The sequence below is a fragment of the Erpetoichthys calabaricus genome, chromosome 6 (assembly GCF_900747795.2).
Source record: "Erpetoichthys calabaricus chromosome 6, fErpCal1.3, whole genome shotgun sequence".
NCBI lineage: Eukaryota > Metazoa > Chordata > Cladistia > Polypteriformes > Polypteridae > Erpetoichthys > Erpetoichthys calabaricus.
Window position 1 is genome coordinate 50870498 of NC_041399.2, and position 13474 is coordinate 50883971.

A 13474-nucleotide genomic window follows, 5' to 3' on the forward strand; every position below is an offset into this window, starting at 1 on the left:
CTTGAGCAAGGCCCTTAACCTGCAATTGCTGAGCGCTTTGAGTAGTGAGTGGGGTTCGTGCTGTACTTGTTTGCCATGTAGGGTCCTATGATGACCCTTTTTCCATTTTATATCCTTCACTGTGTAGACTTGACCAAAATGCCTAAAATCCCATACACTTACCAATATATGGACTGATACACTAGTTCAGTTCAGCACTTTCCCTTCTTCATCCGTAACCTCAGTCAATTGTACAGAGTGAAAAAACAGGCAGGAGAAAGACCAAACTTTTAACTGTGTATTATAGGTAATACATTGTATTATAACAAATGTCATACAAGCAAATAGAATCTGGCTTTGTAAACCATATGACACGATAATGCCAGATGTGCAATTTCAGGTGGCGTAATAACTTATAGTTGCATTTGATTCTCCTTGGCCAGCTCATCATCTACACAGGCCTAGATCATCATCTGGTCTGCCTTTGTCAGGATGCAACATGGCAGAAGGTGCATGTCTTTGCTAGCCTCTCTTGTTATTGTCCCTGTGTAGCTCATGACAAACACACACCTTTCTGGGCCAATTACCAATGGAATAGCTCAGGCACAGCCCCATCTTTAAGTAATTCTGTTTGTCGCCGTCCTTCAAACAAACAATCAAGAAAGGAAATGCAAGTCATTAAATAATAAAAGTAGCTCTCTCTGTTTGATGTATTGGTTCCAGAAAAGAAAATACAAAGTTATGCAGTATGCATGATGCAATTATGTATCAACTATTAGCTGAATGATTTTTCATTTTGGTAATGTAGCCAATGATTTTATTAAAATTAACACAGAAATGTAAACTTGTTTCCATATTTTTATAATTGGCATATTGGAGGGCTAAGTAGTGTGCACATGGCCACACAATAAAATATTTTTAGTAACAGAACTTAAGATTTACAAATTATGCTAAATCATATTTACTAATAAATAGCATACCCTTTTCTCTAATGTATACTGTATTTTCTAGTTAGTTCCATGCAATTTAAAGTACAATATACAGTGGCATGAAAGCATAACACAGCATTCTCAAAAACACTTAATCCAATTAATCCTCAAAGGACTGGCACCAGGCTAGAAACAGCCCTGGATGGATTGCCAGTCTATACCTGGGTCCATTAATTCACCCCCAGACACCCACTAACACAGGGCTAATTTGCAATCGCCTGTTAACCTATGCTATGTTTAAACGAAAGCAGTCACTCCAGCAAACTTCTTCATGAATTCATTTATGTATTAAGGGTTCACTATCCATTAATTCCATTGCAACAATTGGCAGTAATAGAGCAATGCCCCCATACCTTGCCTATTCCTGTTACCTGCTGACTTTGGATTATGCTCCTTGTCTGTGCTTATATTTTATTTACTGGTAGCCCTGATTGAACTAGATCCAAATCTCAAGCTTGCTAAAATATGAAGAAAGCCTCTAGCTGATAAATTGGCAGAGTATAAAATTCAAGTTACTTTTATTGTTTAAGTAGCACAGAACAGAGACCATGTGTCAGCCATGACTTTGATCTTTGAAATTAGCTGTCAATTAAATTTACATGTGCTTTATATTCACATTTGTGAAAAACTGTTGTGATATAAGCACAGTTTCTATTTATTACAATTTTAGTGACTGGAAATGGTTTATTGCATAGCAGATATGTGATTTATGTAGCAGTTGATGGCCAACAAGTAGTACAAACCTTATGTGTCTGTGCACCACTAATACTTTGTTGAACAGAATATTTTTATTGGATTTCAGTTTCTGATGTGTGGTTGTATTAAACCAATTAAAACCATTAATTGTTTTATTTCTTATGCAGTCCATACATTAACTAAGCAGTATTTTAAACTCGGCTCATAATAGTGCTGCATGTCATACAGCTACATTAATACACTGTGGGAGATGTGACAAATATGAGATTCTCCATAGGAATGTTCATGTGAATACTCTTCCAAGGATAGTAACTCCTGTTGGTATCTTGTAACATACAGTACCTATAAAAAGTATTCACTTCCTTGTAAGTTTTCACATTTTATTGTTATGCAACATTGAATCACATTGGATTTAATTTGGGATTTTTGACACTGATCAACAGGAAAGGACTCTTTAAGTGAAAACAGATCTCTGCAATGTGAACTAAATAAATTACAAATATAAAACATGAAATCATTGATCACAAAAGTATTCACTCCTTTTTATATTACAGACCTAAATCATCATTGATGCACCTGTCTGTAGTAAGGTGGTTTCCACTAAATGAAGTATAAATGCACTTGGTATGTGGAAGGTCCAGTCTGTGGTGTGAGCAATTCTAAGAAACTCTGCAAAAAGCTGATTGAAAAGCAGAAGTCGGGGAATGGATATAAGAAAATATCCAAGTCATTGAATAGACCTCAGAGTCCATTTAAATCAATCATTAATAAATCAAAAGAGTACAGAAAAAATGTAAATCTGCTTAGAGGTTTACAAAAACTGAGGGATCATGCAAGAAGAAAACTAGGCCATAAACAGACCTGTGTGAACTCTGAGAGAGTTACAAGCTACAAAGACCGAGACTGGTGAGACTGTGCACACAACAACCCTGTCTGGGCGCTTCTCCAGTCACAGGTTTATGGGAGAGTGGCAGAGAGAAAACCACTGTTAAAAAAATGCACATGACAACGTGGCTAGAGTTTGCTAGAAGGCACATCGGAGACTCTGAAGTCAGTTAGAAGAAGGTTCTATGGTCTGATGAGAGCAAAATCAAGCTTCTTGATCATCTGACTAAATGCCAAGTTTGGCACTAGAGAAACACTACACATTATCAAAAGCAAGCCATCCCCATTGAGAAGCAAGGTGGTAACAGCATCATGCTATGGGAATACTTCTCTGCAGCAGGCCCTGAAAGGCTTGTGAAGTTAGAGCAGTGGTCTCAAACTCTGGTCCTGGATGGCCACAATAACTGCAGATATTCATTCTAACCCTTTTCTTAATTGGTGACCAATTTTTGCTGCTGTTTAACTCCTTCTCCTTTCATTTTAATTGACTTGTTTTTTAAGATTTTTTGCCCTGAAATTCTTCACTGTTCCTTTAAATGGCTTAATTTCTTTTTGTAAATGGCACCCAAACAGAAATGAAATGTGAAGTGAGTGAGAACACAACAGAAGACCAACTAAGTCAGGGCCTCAAACTCCAACCAATTTGATTCCAACCAGTTGCTTAATTAGGTGCAGATTCTTGTTGTTAATTAAACCTGTTCTTTAATTCCATGGCTTGTTGCTGCTCGCATTGTACAATAGCAGACATTTTTCAAAATTATTGATTTTCTCTTTTCTAACAGCACTGTTAAAATGTTTTGAGGACCTGAGCAGATGAACATTCCTGAGACCTTCATCTTTCTTTATTTTCAGATATGGTATGATGGACACAGTTTGCTGGTCCTGATTTGGCTCATTTTATATCTCATTATTGTTTGGCTGCTAATTAAGGAAAAAAGAAACAAGGGGACTGAGTCTTCAAGAGCAAATCAATTAAAAATAATTCAAAAGAACTTCATTAGCAGTAAAATGGTCACTAATTAAGAAAAGGGTTAGAATGAAAACCTGCAGCCACTGGGGCCCTCCAGGACCGGAGTTGAGGACCCCTGGGTTAAACAGTAAAATGACGGCAGTAAAATACAGGAACATCCTGGAGGTAAAGCTGATGCAGTCTGCAAGAAATCTGCTCAATTCAAATGTCTCAGGATTGAACGGGTCAACAGCTCCAGTGTGTCCGGGTTTCGATGGCTTTGGGATTCCCAAATGGCAGGGTGTGGTGACACGCTTTGTAACTTACTATTTCGATACGATAAACCAGTTTCCGAGCTACAAGCTTTGCCCCCTATGTTAGAAAATGCCTGGCTACAAACGACATTATCAGCGTTTCATCTGGTACAGCAAAGAAATATTTTCTCAAAGTGTAATAATGAACATAATAGCAAGAATGTATAATTAAAACAAAAAGCAAGTAATGTAGCATAATAATAATAATAAACAGAAATGACACGTGAAAAAATAGTATTTCATAAGCAACTTGTATGAGCCTAAAGCTTATTGAATACACAGACTATAGTGACCCAGTGAATTTGAATTGAACTTCATAGCTGCCAAAAATAGAGACAGGACTATCCTCTTTATAGACAGTCTGTACAGCTCATTAAAATTAATGTTTTATTCAATATACTTAAAATTTGGGAATCAAAGAATCCAAGTGCCCTTTAATTATGGAGTATTATTTAAATTAATATATGGAGTGGCTAATTTAAAATGCAGTTATTTATTGCCTGAGGCAATCTTTAAAAAATTTTCTGTTGACAATGGAAAAACAGCATTGAGGTCAACCAATGAAGCTAGCAAACACTGATAATTTTTGTGGTTGTACTTAGCCTAAAATTAAAATGAATACTGAAATGTGAGCGACTCAGATTATCAGTACATTGGAAAATGCTTCATAGAGAATAAGAAAGAGCAGCGTTGCACACAGTTTTACCTGGAGATCATTTAATGGCTTGTTTTGATCTTGTCTGTCGCAAACCAGAGTACAGTGCTTAAGCTGAAATTGGATCATATTCGAAAACTGAAATTACATTCACATACCATCATATGAAAGACGAGTTTATGAGTTGCTGATTCATGCAAGATGCAAACTCCACAATAACGTCAGTTTAGAATTAAGCCTAAACATTTCTATTAATTGTTTTATTAGATAGATAGATAGATAGATAGATAGATAGATAGATAGATAGATAGATAGATAGATAGATAGATAGATAGATAGATAGATAGATAGATAGATAGATAGATAGATAGATAGATAGATAGATAGATAGATACTTTATTAATCCCCAAGGGGAAATTCACAATATAGATCATAACCATGATGGGAATAATTAGAACTTCTTGTTTAGGACAGTTCAGATAGTTGACAGACGCATATCCTGGCTGGCATTCCCATATACAATACAATACAATACAATTTATTTTTGAATAGCCCAAAATCACACAGGAAGTGCCGCAATGGGCTTTAACAGGCCATGCCTTTTGACAGCCCCCCAGCCTTGACTCTCTAAGAAGACAGGGGAAAAAAAATGGAAGAAACCTTGGGAAAGGCAGTTCAAACAGAGACCCCTTTCTAGGTAAACTGGGCGTGCAGTGGGTGTCAAAGAGAAGGGGGGCAATACAATACAATACACAGAACACAACAAAAGTAAACCTCAATACAATATAATAGTAAAATAAAAATATGACAAGCACAGAGCAGAATTCAACAGTATGCCTATTATTCATATCAAGGATCTCAAAATTAGTGGAAGTTTTCTCCTTTTTTGTTTTTTGCTTTGAAGAAACTCTAGAATATCAATATACCTAGTGATATTTTTTTACAGTTTATGCCAGTGGCACATTACACGATATCTAGTTGGAAGAGATGTCAAAGCTGAAGATTGCAGTAGCTGATCTCATGGGCTGAGGGTGTCAGGCATCTAGAAATCGCAGGACATGACAAATTTGATGACCCTGTGAAGAGTTTCAAATTTCCAATGTTTTTTAAGCTTGCCAATAATGTTCTGCCTGACAGAACTAATGCTGTACGAGTGTGTATCAGGACAGAGATTTCACAGAGTTTTTTTTTTGCATTCCGTTGTGGCATGTAAAGCACGAGACATCAGATGGATGAGCCTCTCTTCTGTTCACGAGGTCCAAAATGCCCACATTCCTTATTCCTTATAAGTGCATTATAGGCATTTTTGTGTGCATTGTGTCTCATTCACACACAGAGCCCACACCTATGACTTAAGACAAAATCAAAGCTTTTCTTTTGGGGAGAGTTACAGACTGGCCTGACTGAGTGTCTAGGTATGTCAGACCATGCAACTGGTGGTCATGGTAGCTCATCATGACTGCCTGCAACTCATTAAGATTATGTAAATGAAGTCTATGACTGAAAATAGCTGAAATGTGACAGGGCTCAGATCATTCTAGTCATTGCGGTCCAGGTTTCTCATCCCTCCATCTCTTTGTTCTTCTGCCATTAGTTGAAATCCATCTTTAAGATATGTGGAGGTTTGCTGTTTTTCTGTCTTATCTCTTATAACCAACCTGATGGTAAGAAGCTAGTGGCCGAACTTTGTGCTATTTGTAGAAGAAGAACTCAACAAGCTGCATAAAAATGATTGGGGATCCAATAAGGATTATTGCTGATTGGTAAAGGATCTTTGAAAAAGAAAAGGCTGCTTCATCTGCCACACAGTTATGACATTTTTAGGTGCTAGTTATGACAGACACTATCCTGCTGGTTTTTCTGGGTTATATTTAAGAGAGGCTGGAAAGGGAGAGTTAGTCGCAGGTCAGAGGCAAGTTCATAGAAACTCTCTTGGGTCAAAGTCCTCCTAGCTCTGGAGGAAGCAGAGAAATAGTTACAGTGTGGTGCAAGCTCAGAATTCTTCCCCAGTGTCCCCTTTAAATTGATGCCTGCAAGGTTTTTGATAAGTATGCCCATGCACATGATAAAATAGAAGCATGAGCACTTAGTGTATCTCCAAATGGTCATTAAATCAAATGTTTGCAATTGGCCCCCCAGTTACTACATTGTATAGTTATATTCATTCCTTTTATTTAATCTGTTTAAGGGTTTTGACATCGACAGCACTGATTGTAATGGAAAGTGTGTAAGGAAATTAAATGTTTAAATTCTACTTCCAAAATGAATATTTTTTTCAAAATCCTTATTGTTCTTATCCATGTTTTTATTTTACAGCTGCTTGGCTTTGTATATGCCTGCTATGTGATCAGTGTCTTTACAGAAGAAGAGGACAGCTGCAAGTACTAACATTGATAAGCTTCTGGAGCTCCACCAGGTGAGACAACTTCCTAAACCTAAATAAAAATTACATTTCACCATAATATCTACAATTTTTTTTTTATTTATTTCATTCAACTGGAGCAGTTGCTGTCAACATTTATCCCTCCAAGTCCCCCCAGTGTACCACAAGAATATGTAAGGCCCCCCTACACAGGCTGTGATATTTACTTTCTTGTACTTTTGTTGCAGTTGACAAAGGTGATTGTTTTTTAAATATTTGTGCTATTACAATGCCTGTTTTTCTAAAGCACAATATCAAATTAAAATAGACCATTTCAAAAATAGCCTTTATGTTTTTATTAAATAAAAGCTAATCTTGCTAGGGCCTGAATTTTCTTAATCATAACATAAGACAAATTGGGAAATCTTCAATTTCATTGTTCCTTTGTAAAAGTGACAATGACAATAAAGATCTATCTATCTATCTATCTATCTATCTATCTATCTATCTATCTATCTATCTATCTATCTATCTATCTATCTATCTATCTATCTATCTATCTATCTATCTATCTATCTATCTATAATTGCCATCATTATCAACATACAGAATTTGTCACTGCAGGTATTTCTGATAACAACAAAAGAAGATCACTACTCACTACTTTTTAAGCATAAAATGATTAAGGATTTCTAAAAAGAAGAAATCTAAAGTAAATTTAAAAATGTAAAATTAGTCACTGCAGCCTTGTCTTCATAACTTAATTACAGAAGGTACTTTGTTACCCTCTGGATTCAGCACTGGCGTGTTTCCATCAGCGACAGACAAAAGATGGTGGCGGCAGTCCGATAGCCACAAAGCCACCTGTGCAGCTTTAAAAAGTAAGAGGAGAGTGTCAGCAGCGTCTGTGAAGTCGACCTACCATCTCCTTTAGGAGATTTTCAAATTTATGCCATCGTGCTAAAATACTAAACTTCTTTGCGGCAGTGAGGCATGTCTGTTTTTCTTATCTTCTTCTTCTTCTTGGGTCATTAGGAGTAGCCCATTCCCATTGTAATCACGGGTTTGTAGCTGTGATGAGCTGTGCTGCACTGATAAACACAAGGGATCACTAAGTCTCAAATTGAGTTCATCCGATGTCTGTTCAGACATGTTGGGGATACTCAAGATGCATTTTAATGCCAAATATAAATGTAATCCAGCTGAACTCTATGCAGATTCAATCTATATATGAAACACACTTTGAGGGGGCGGTATGTAACCGCTTTAAAAAGATCAAAGAGCCGGATCCAGCTGATTGGTCTTAAGTTTGACAGACCTGCTGGAATATGATTTTTAGTGATTTGAGTATTTTGCTTCTATTTTATACTTATTTCTAGTCAGTTGGTGGCTTCCCTGGAGGTGTACTGGTGCACCTAGTAGGCTGCTCCCCCTCCTTCCCAAATGAGAACCACTGAACTAGTGGGTACGTTTTGATATCCAATGCTAAGGTATTGTTCTTAGTGAACCAGAATCTTTGTAGATGTTTTCATTCCAGATATTCATTACCTTTAGGCTTGTACGTACCAGCATTACTCCAGTGCCGGGCTGCATAAGCACTGATTGTGGTTGCTAGTGTTACAATACAGATCCTTTGACTTTAATGCAGTGTGAACAAAACAGAGGACAAAAGATAAACATTTGGGGATTCCACCCAGTATATTGACCCCCTTGCTAACAATGACCGAGTAATCATAAAGGACTGAGCCATTAACATAGACTGAACTGGTGAGTGGAGGGTGTCTTTTTATATTTACTTAGCAGGAAGAGGTGGGATAAGAGGGGAAGTGAGGTAGGCAGGAAGGCGTGGTATGGCCCTGGAAGTAGGAGGAGCTTTACCTGGTCTTCCCTTCTGAAGGTCTAGGAAGGAGGGAGAAAAGGCATTAGTGCTGTTCATCAGCCCCCATCTCTGTGATTTATCTTCAGCTAAGCCCTTAGACTGCCTCCCATGTGCATGTGTGTGACAACAGTTTAATAGAGAACTGAATAAGGTGCTACTTAGTACCACTCTGCATATTACCTCAAGAAATGTCAGCAAAAGCAAAAAATGCTTAGCATTTTTTTAGTGTTATAGAAACCACAGTTGGTAGAATCCTTCTGTAATATACTAATATGCTAGCATGTGAATGAGGACAAGAATGCTTAATAGAATTTCCTGACATAAAAACTCACAATTTAATATCCTCATTCTCTTTTTATATACTAAAGTGGAAGTGCACTTTATAAAGATTATGTGAAAAATTGAATTCTACCTTTTGTCTTAATTGCTGTAAGAGGTGACTTAGTGGCTTAACCATCTAAGCAGATTTCATTTTAACAATTAAGTTCCCACAGGTTCACGATGAGTGTGATAGAAAAGTTCTCTTGGTCTAAAGTCTGATAAAAAAATGTTCCAAATGTAATTTCTTAGTAAGATGAAACTTATGAATGACCATCAAGTGACTAGCACATCATCAATTACCTGTTCATCTGGAATTACCATAAATGAATGTTGACCTAAATAAATGGTATTTCATACATTTCTCTCATTTTTAACAGTGGCTTTTCTTAAGATTCAAATGGCACAGTGGTTGACACTGCTGCCATACATCGCCACTGTTTGGACTTAGAATGTCAGCAAGCCTGTTGTCTCAGGTGCTCCATTTTTTTTTCTCAAATCCTACAATTGGGCAGGTTATGTTACATGGCTTCTATACATTGGTCCTGTCTGAGAGGAGGTGGGCATGAATGCACTGCCTTACATCCATTTCTGCCAGTTAAGGCTCCAGTCCTGTGACCCCCAAATTACAATAAACAAGTTTGAAAAGGATAGATTTTTTTTACTGAGATTCGTAGAATTATGCCTGCATCAAATGATTTTCTCTGTCAGCACATCCTTTAGGCTGGTTTTAGAAATCAATGAATGCAAGCATTTGGAGAAAATATGCCAGTGTTCTGGAAAAAATGCAGTCTATTATTAGTAAAAGACACCAACCAGTCAGCAGCAGAAAAGCTTTGGGTGAATCAAAAAAAAATGCAAACTTCACTGACACATTTTTTCAAACTTGTAGGCACAAGCGAAAATGGTGCAACATTATATTTCAGTTTTCTAAGATTAATTTATGTGCCCCTTAACAAATCCAGAGTAATAAATAAATTAGATATCACAGCTTCTTCATCCGTCTCTAACTTAGTCACATGGTTTCAAACTAGTTTTCATTTAGCTAAATTACATTTAATTGTGTTTAGCTTTACACAGTAACTTCATGTGTCATGCCTTATTCTTGAACATTTTGATGTCCTTTTACGGGACTTTCGTTACTCTGAAGAGTAGCGATGAGCAAAACAAGTAAATTTCGATTCGTATGCAGACACAGGCGATTATGAAACGGGCAGTGTTGTTTGGAAGTTTTAAGGTTTTGTTTGGAGTGGAAAACAAGGAAAGTTGCTCTCTAGTTCTGCAGCTGCATGCTGTGTGTAACCTGTACCACACCAGAAAACACAGTTCCATGTTAACCTCTCATTCACATCACCGTAGAGGAGTGCAGTATTTTTTGTGTAGGATTGACATGCTGGTTTTTCTTCACGTGAAGACACATGAAAGGCAACATCATGCATGTTATTTTGTTTTCTCCACATGAAAACTCCGTACTTGGAAAGTTGAATCGCTAACTCAAATACCTACCAACTACCTTATCCTAGTTGAGGATATGCACACTTTCCATGATTTTTTCCCACTGTGGAAAAGCTTCAACGCAGAAACTAAACAACTTTCCTTTTGGTGAATGGCACGCAATTTTGCTGAAGGCAAAACTATTTTTTAACAATTTTTTTTTGTGAACTGAAACATTAAGTTTCTCTGCAAATTTAACTTTGCACAAATCATTTTGCTCATCACCACTGGAGAGCTTTGAGGGTTCTTGGTTTAATAATAATAATAATACATTTTATTTATATAGCGCCTTTCCCATGCTCAAGGCACTTACAGAATATAATAAAGAACGGCAGAATATACAGTATATAGCATTGTACAAACCAGATAAATAAATAAAGAAGATTAAGACAGTAAATTCTGAAAAAAAAAAAAAAACAGACAACATAATTGATGGTCTCGCACACACATACAGGTTACATTGGCATCTTGACAGAGAAGTAAACTGAGAGAAAGGTAATAAAGTCAAGTAGAGCTAAAAGCCTTCCTGAACAGATGAGTTTTGAGTTGTTTTTTAAAAGAATTCATGGAGTCAGCTGACCTGATTAATTTTGGTAGGTCATTCCAGAGTCTGGGCTCTATACAACTGAAGGCCCTGTCACCCATAGAGTGTAGATTAGTGAGGGGCACAACAAGATTACCAAAATCAGAGGACCTTAGTGGGCGGGCAGTCACATAGTGATGGAGGAGGTCACTGATGTAGTTTGGTGCGAGGTTATTTAAAGCTTTGTAGGTTATTAGTAGGATTTTATATTCGATTCTGTAGGACACTGGGAGCCAGTGAAGACGGAGCAGGATGGGTGTGATGTGCTCGCTGCTGCTGGTTCGAGTAAGGACTCTTGCAGCTGAGTTTTGAATAAGCTGGAGCTGTGATATAAGATTAGAAGGGGCACCTGCCAGTAGGGAATTACAATAATCGATGCGGGATGTGATAAAAGCATGGACAAGTTTCTCAGCATTAGAGAAGGAGAGGAAGGAGCGAACACGGGATATGTTACGGAGGTGAAAGTAAGAAAGTTTCTTAATGTGATTTATGTGGGCGGAATAAGTGAGGGAGGAATCAAAAATGACACCAAGATTTTTTACAGTAGAGGCAGGTCTGATGAGATCACTGCCAAGATGGACTGGGAAGGAGCTCATTTTATTAAGTTGCATTTTAGTCCCAATTTGCAGGAGTTCAGTTTTATTGCAATTTAATTTTAAAGAGTTCTGCTCCATCCAGGTTTTAATTTCACTAAGGCAGGTTGTTGATGAAGTTCCACTTTTAACATTGAAGTAGAACTGAGTATCATCTGCATAAAAATGATAACCCAATCCATAAGTACGGATAATATGGCCAAGGGGAAGCATATAAATACAGAAAAGCAGAGGACCAAGGACAGAGCCCTGAGGAACTCCTTGTGTAACTGGCACGGAGTTGGATCTGCTGTTGCCAAGACTAACAAACTCTTGCCTATCAGTCAGATAGGACTTGAACCACTGGAGGGCAGTGCCAGAGATACCCAGCATGTTCTCCATTCTGGACAGTAGGATGTCATGTCTGACTGTGTCAAATGCTGCACTGAGGTCTAACAGAATTAATATGCTAGTTTGTCCAGAGTCTGCTGCCATAAGCAAATCATTGGTTACCCATAGCACAGCAGTTTCACAGCTGTGCCGCGCCCTGAAACCAGACTGAAAGGGTTCCATCAAATTATTAGAGGTTAGGTAATTGGTGAGTTGGGAAGCAACAACACGCTCAAGAACTTTTGACAGGAAAGGTAAGTGGGAAATAGGCCAGAAATTGTTAAGATTGTCAGCATCAAGGCCAGACTTTTTTAACATTGGGGTTACAGAAGCAATTTTAAAAGTGAGCGGCACAGAGCCAGTGTCAAGGGATGAGTTTATTATTGTTGTAACAGTCGGGATTATGGCATGAAGGCAGGATTTAAGTAGTGTGGTGGGGATGGGGTCCAGTACACAAGTAGTCGGCCTCATCTTACAAAGCAGGTTATTAACAAACGCAGAAGTGACTGGTGAGAACTTAGAGAAGGAGCTGGATGGAGTGGGAAAACAGGGAGAGATATAAACAGATGATATATTTATGTTAGTTGAATTATTTAGATCTTTAATTTTGTTACGGAAAAAGTGGAGGAATTCCTCACAGACTTCAGTAGAAGAGGTAGTTGGACCAGATGCGGGTTCGAGTAGTTTATTAACTACAGAGAACAAAACCGTTGGGTTATCATGGCCACTTTCTATTATTCTGCCATAATGGGTGTTCTTGGCAGAAGTTAGTGCTTCTCTGTAAGCTCTTTGGTGGTCAGAGAAAGCCTGGATGTGCATGGCGAGGCCAGTCTTACGTGACATTCTCTCAAGGCGTCGGCCAGCTGCTTTCATAGATCGCAATTCTGAGTTATACCAAGGAGCTGAGCGTTTAAAGGAAACCTCCTTATGTTTTAAAGGAGCTGTTTTATCTAATGCTGAGTGAAGGGCTGAGTTATAGTGATCAACAAAACTATCTAGTGTTGGTGGAATAGGTGCAGACAGTAAAAGATCAGAAATGGATCCAGAAAGGATAGAGGGACAGATATTTTTAAGGTTTCTGTAAGAAATTTGTCATTTACAGGTAAGAGGTGGGAGAGGTAGTGAGACAGTGAAAAATACTGCTTTATGGTCAGAGAGTCCCAAATCAGTGCTGTATATGTTGGCAACAGATAGTCCAGAAGTGCAGATCAGGTCCAATATATGACCGCCAGAATGGGTTGGAAAATCAACATGCTGTGTCAAGTCAAAACAGTCCAGTAAGGACAGGAATTCATTTCTCAGTTTAGATGTGGGGGTGTCAATATGGATGTTGAAATCACCAAGAAGCATAATTCTCTGAGAGTAAGAGCTTAGGTGGGTCAAAAGTTCAATCAGATCGGATAAGAAGG

At 37.9% G+C, this 13474-nt stretch overlaps 1 protein-coding gene across 1 annotated transcript in view; it reads left to right on the forward strand.

Annotated features, from left to right (window-relative positions):
* LOC114653321 (sodium/potassium-transporting ATPase subunit beta-1-interacting protein 3) overlaps nucleotides 1–13474 on the forward strand; it is a 604448-nt gene that overhangs the window by 540381 nt on the left and 50593 nt on the right. Inside the window, exon 5 of the mRNA XM_028803568.2 lies at nucleotides 6784–6883. Coding sequence (XP_028659401.1) covers nucleotides 6784–6855 — 72 coding nt within the window. The 3' untranslated portion in view covers nucleotides 6856–6883. The remainder of the gene's footprint in view (nucleotides 1–6783; nucleotides 6884–13474) is intronic.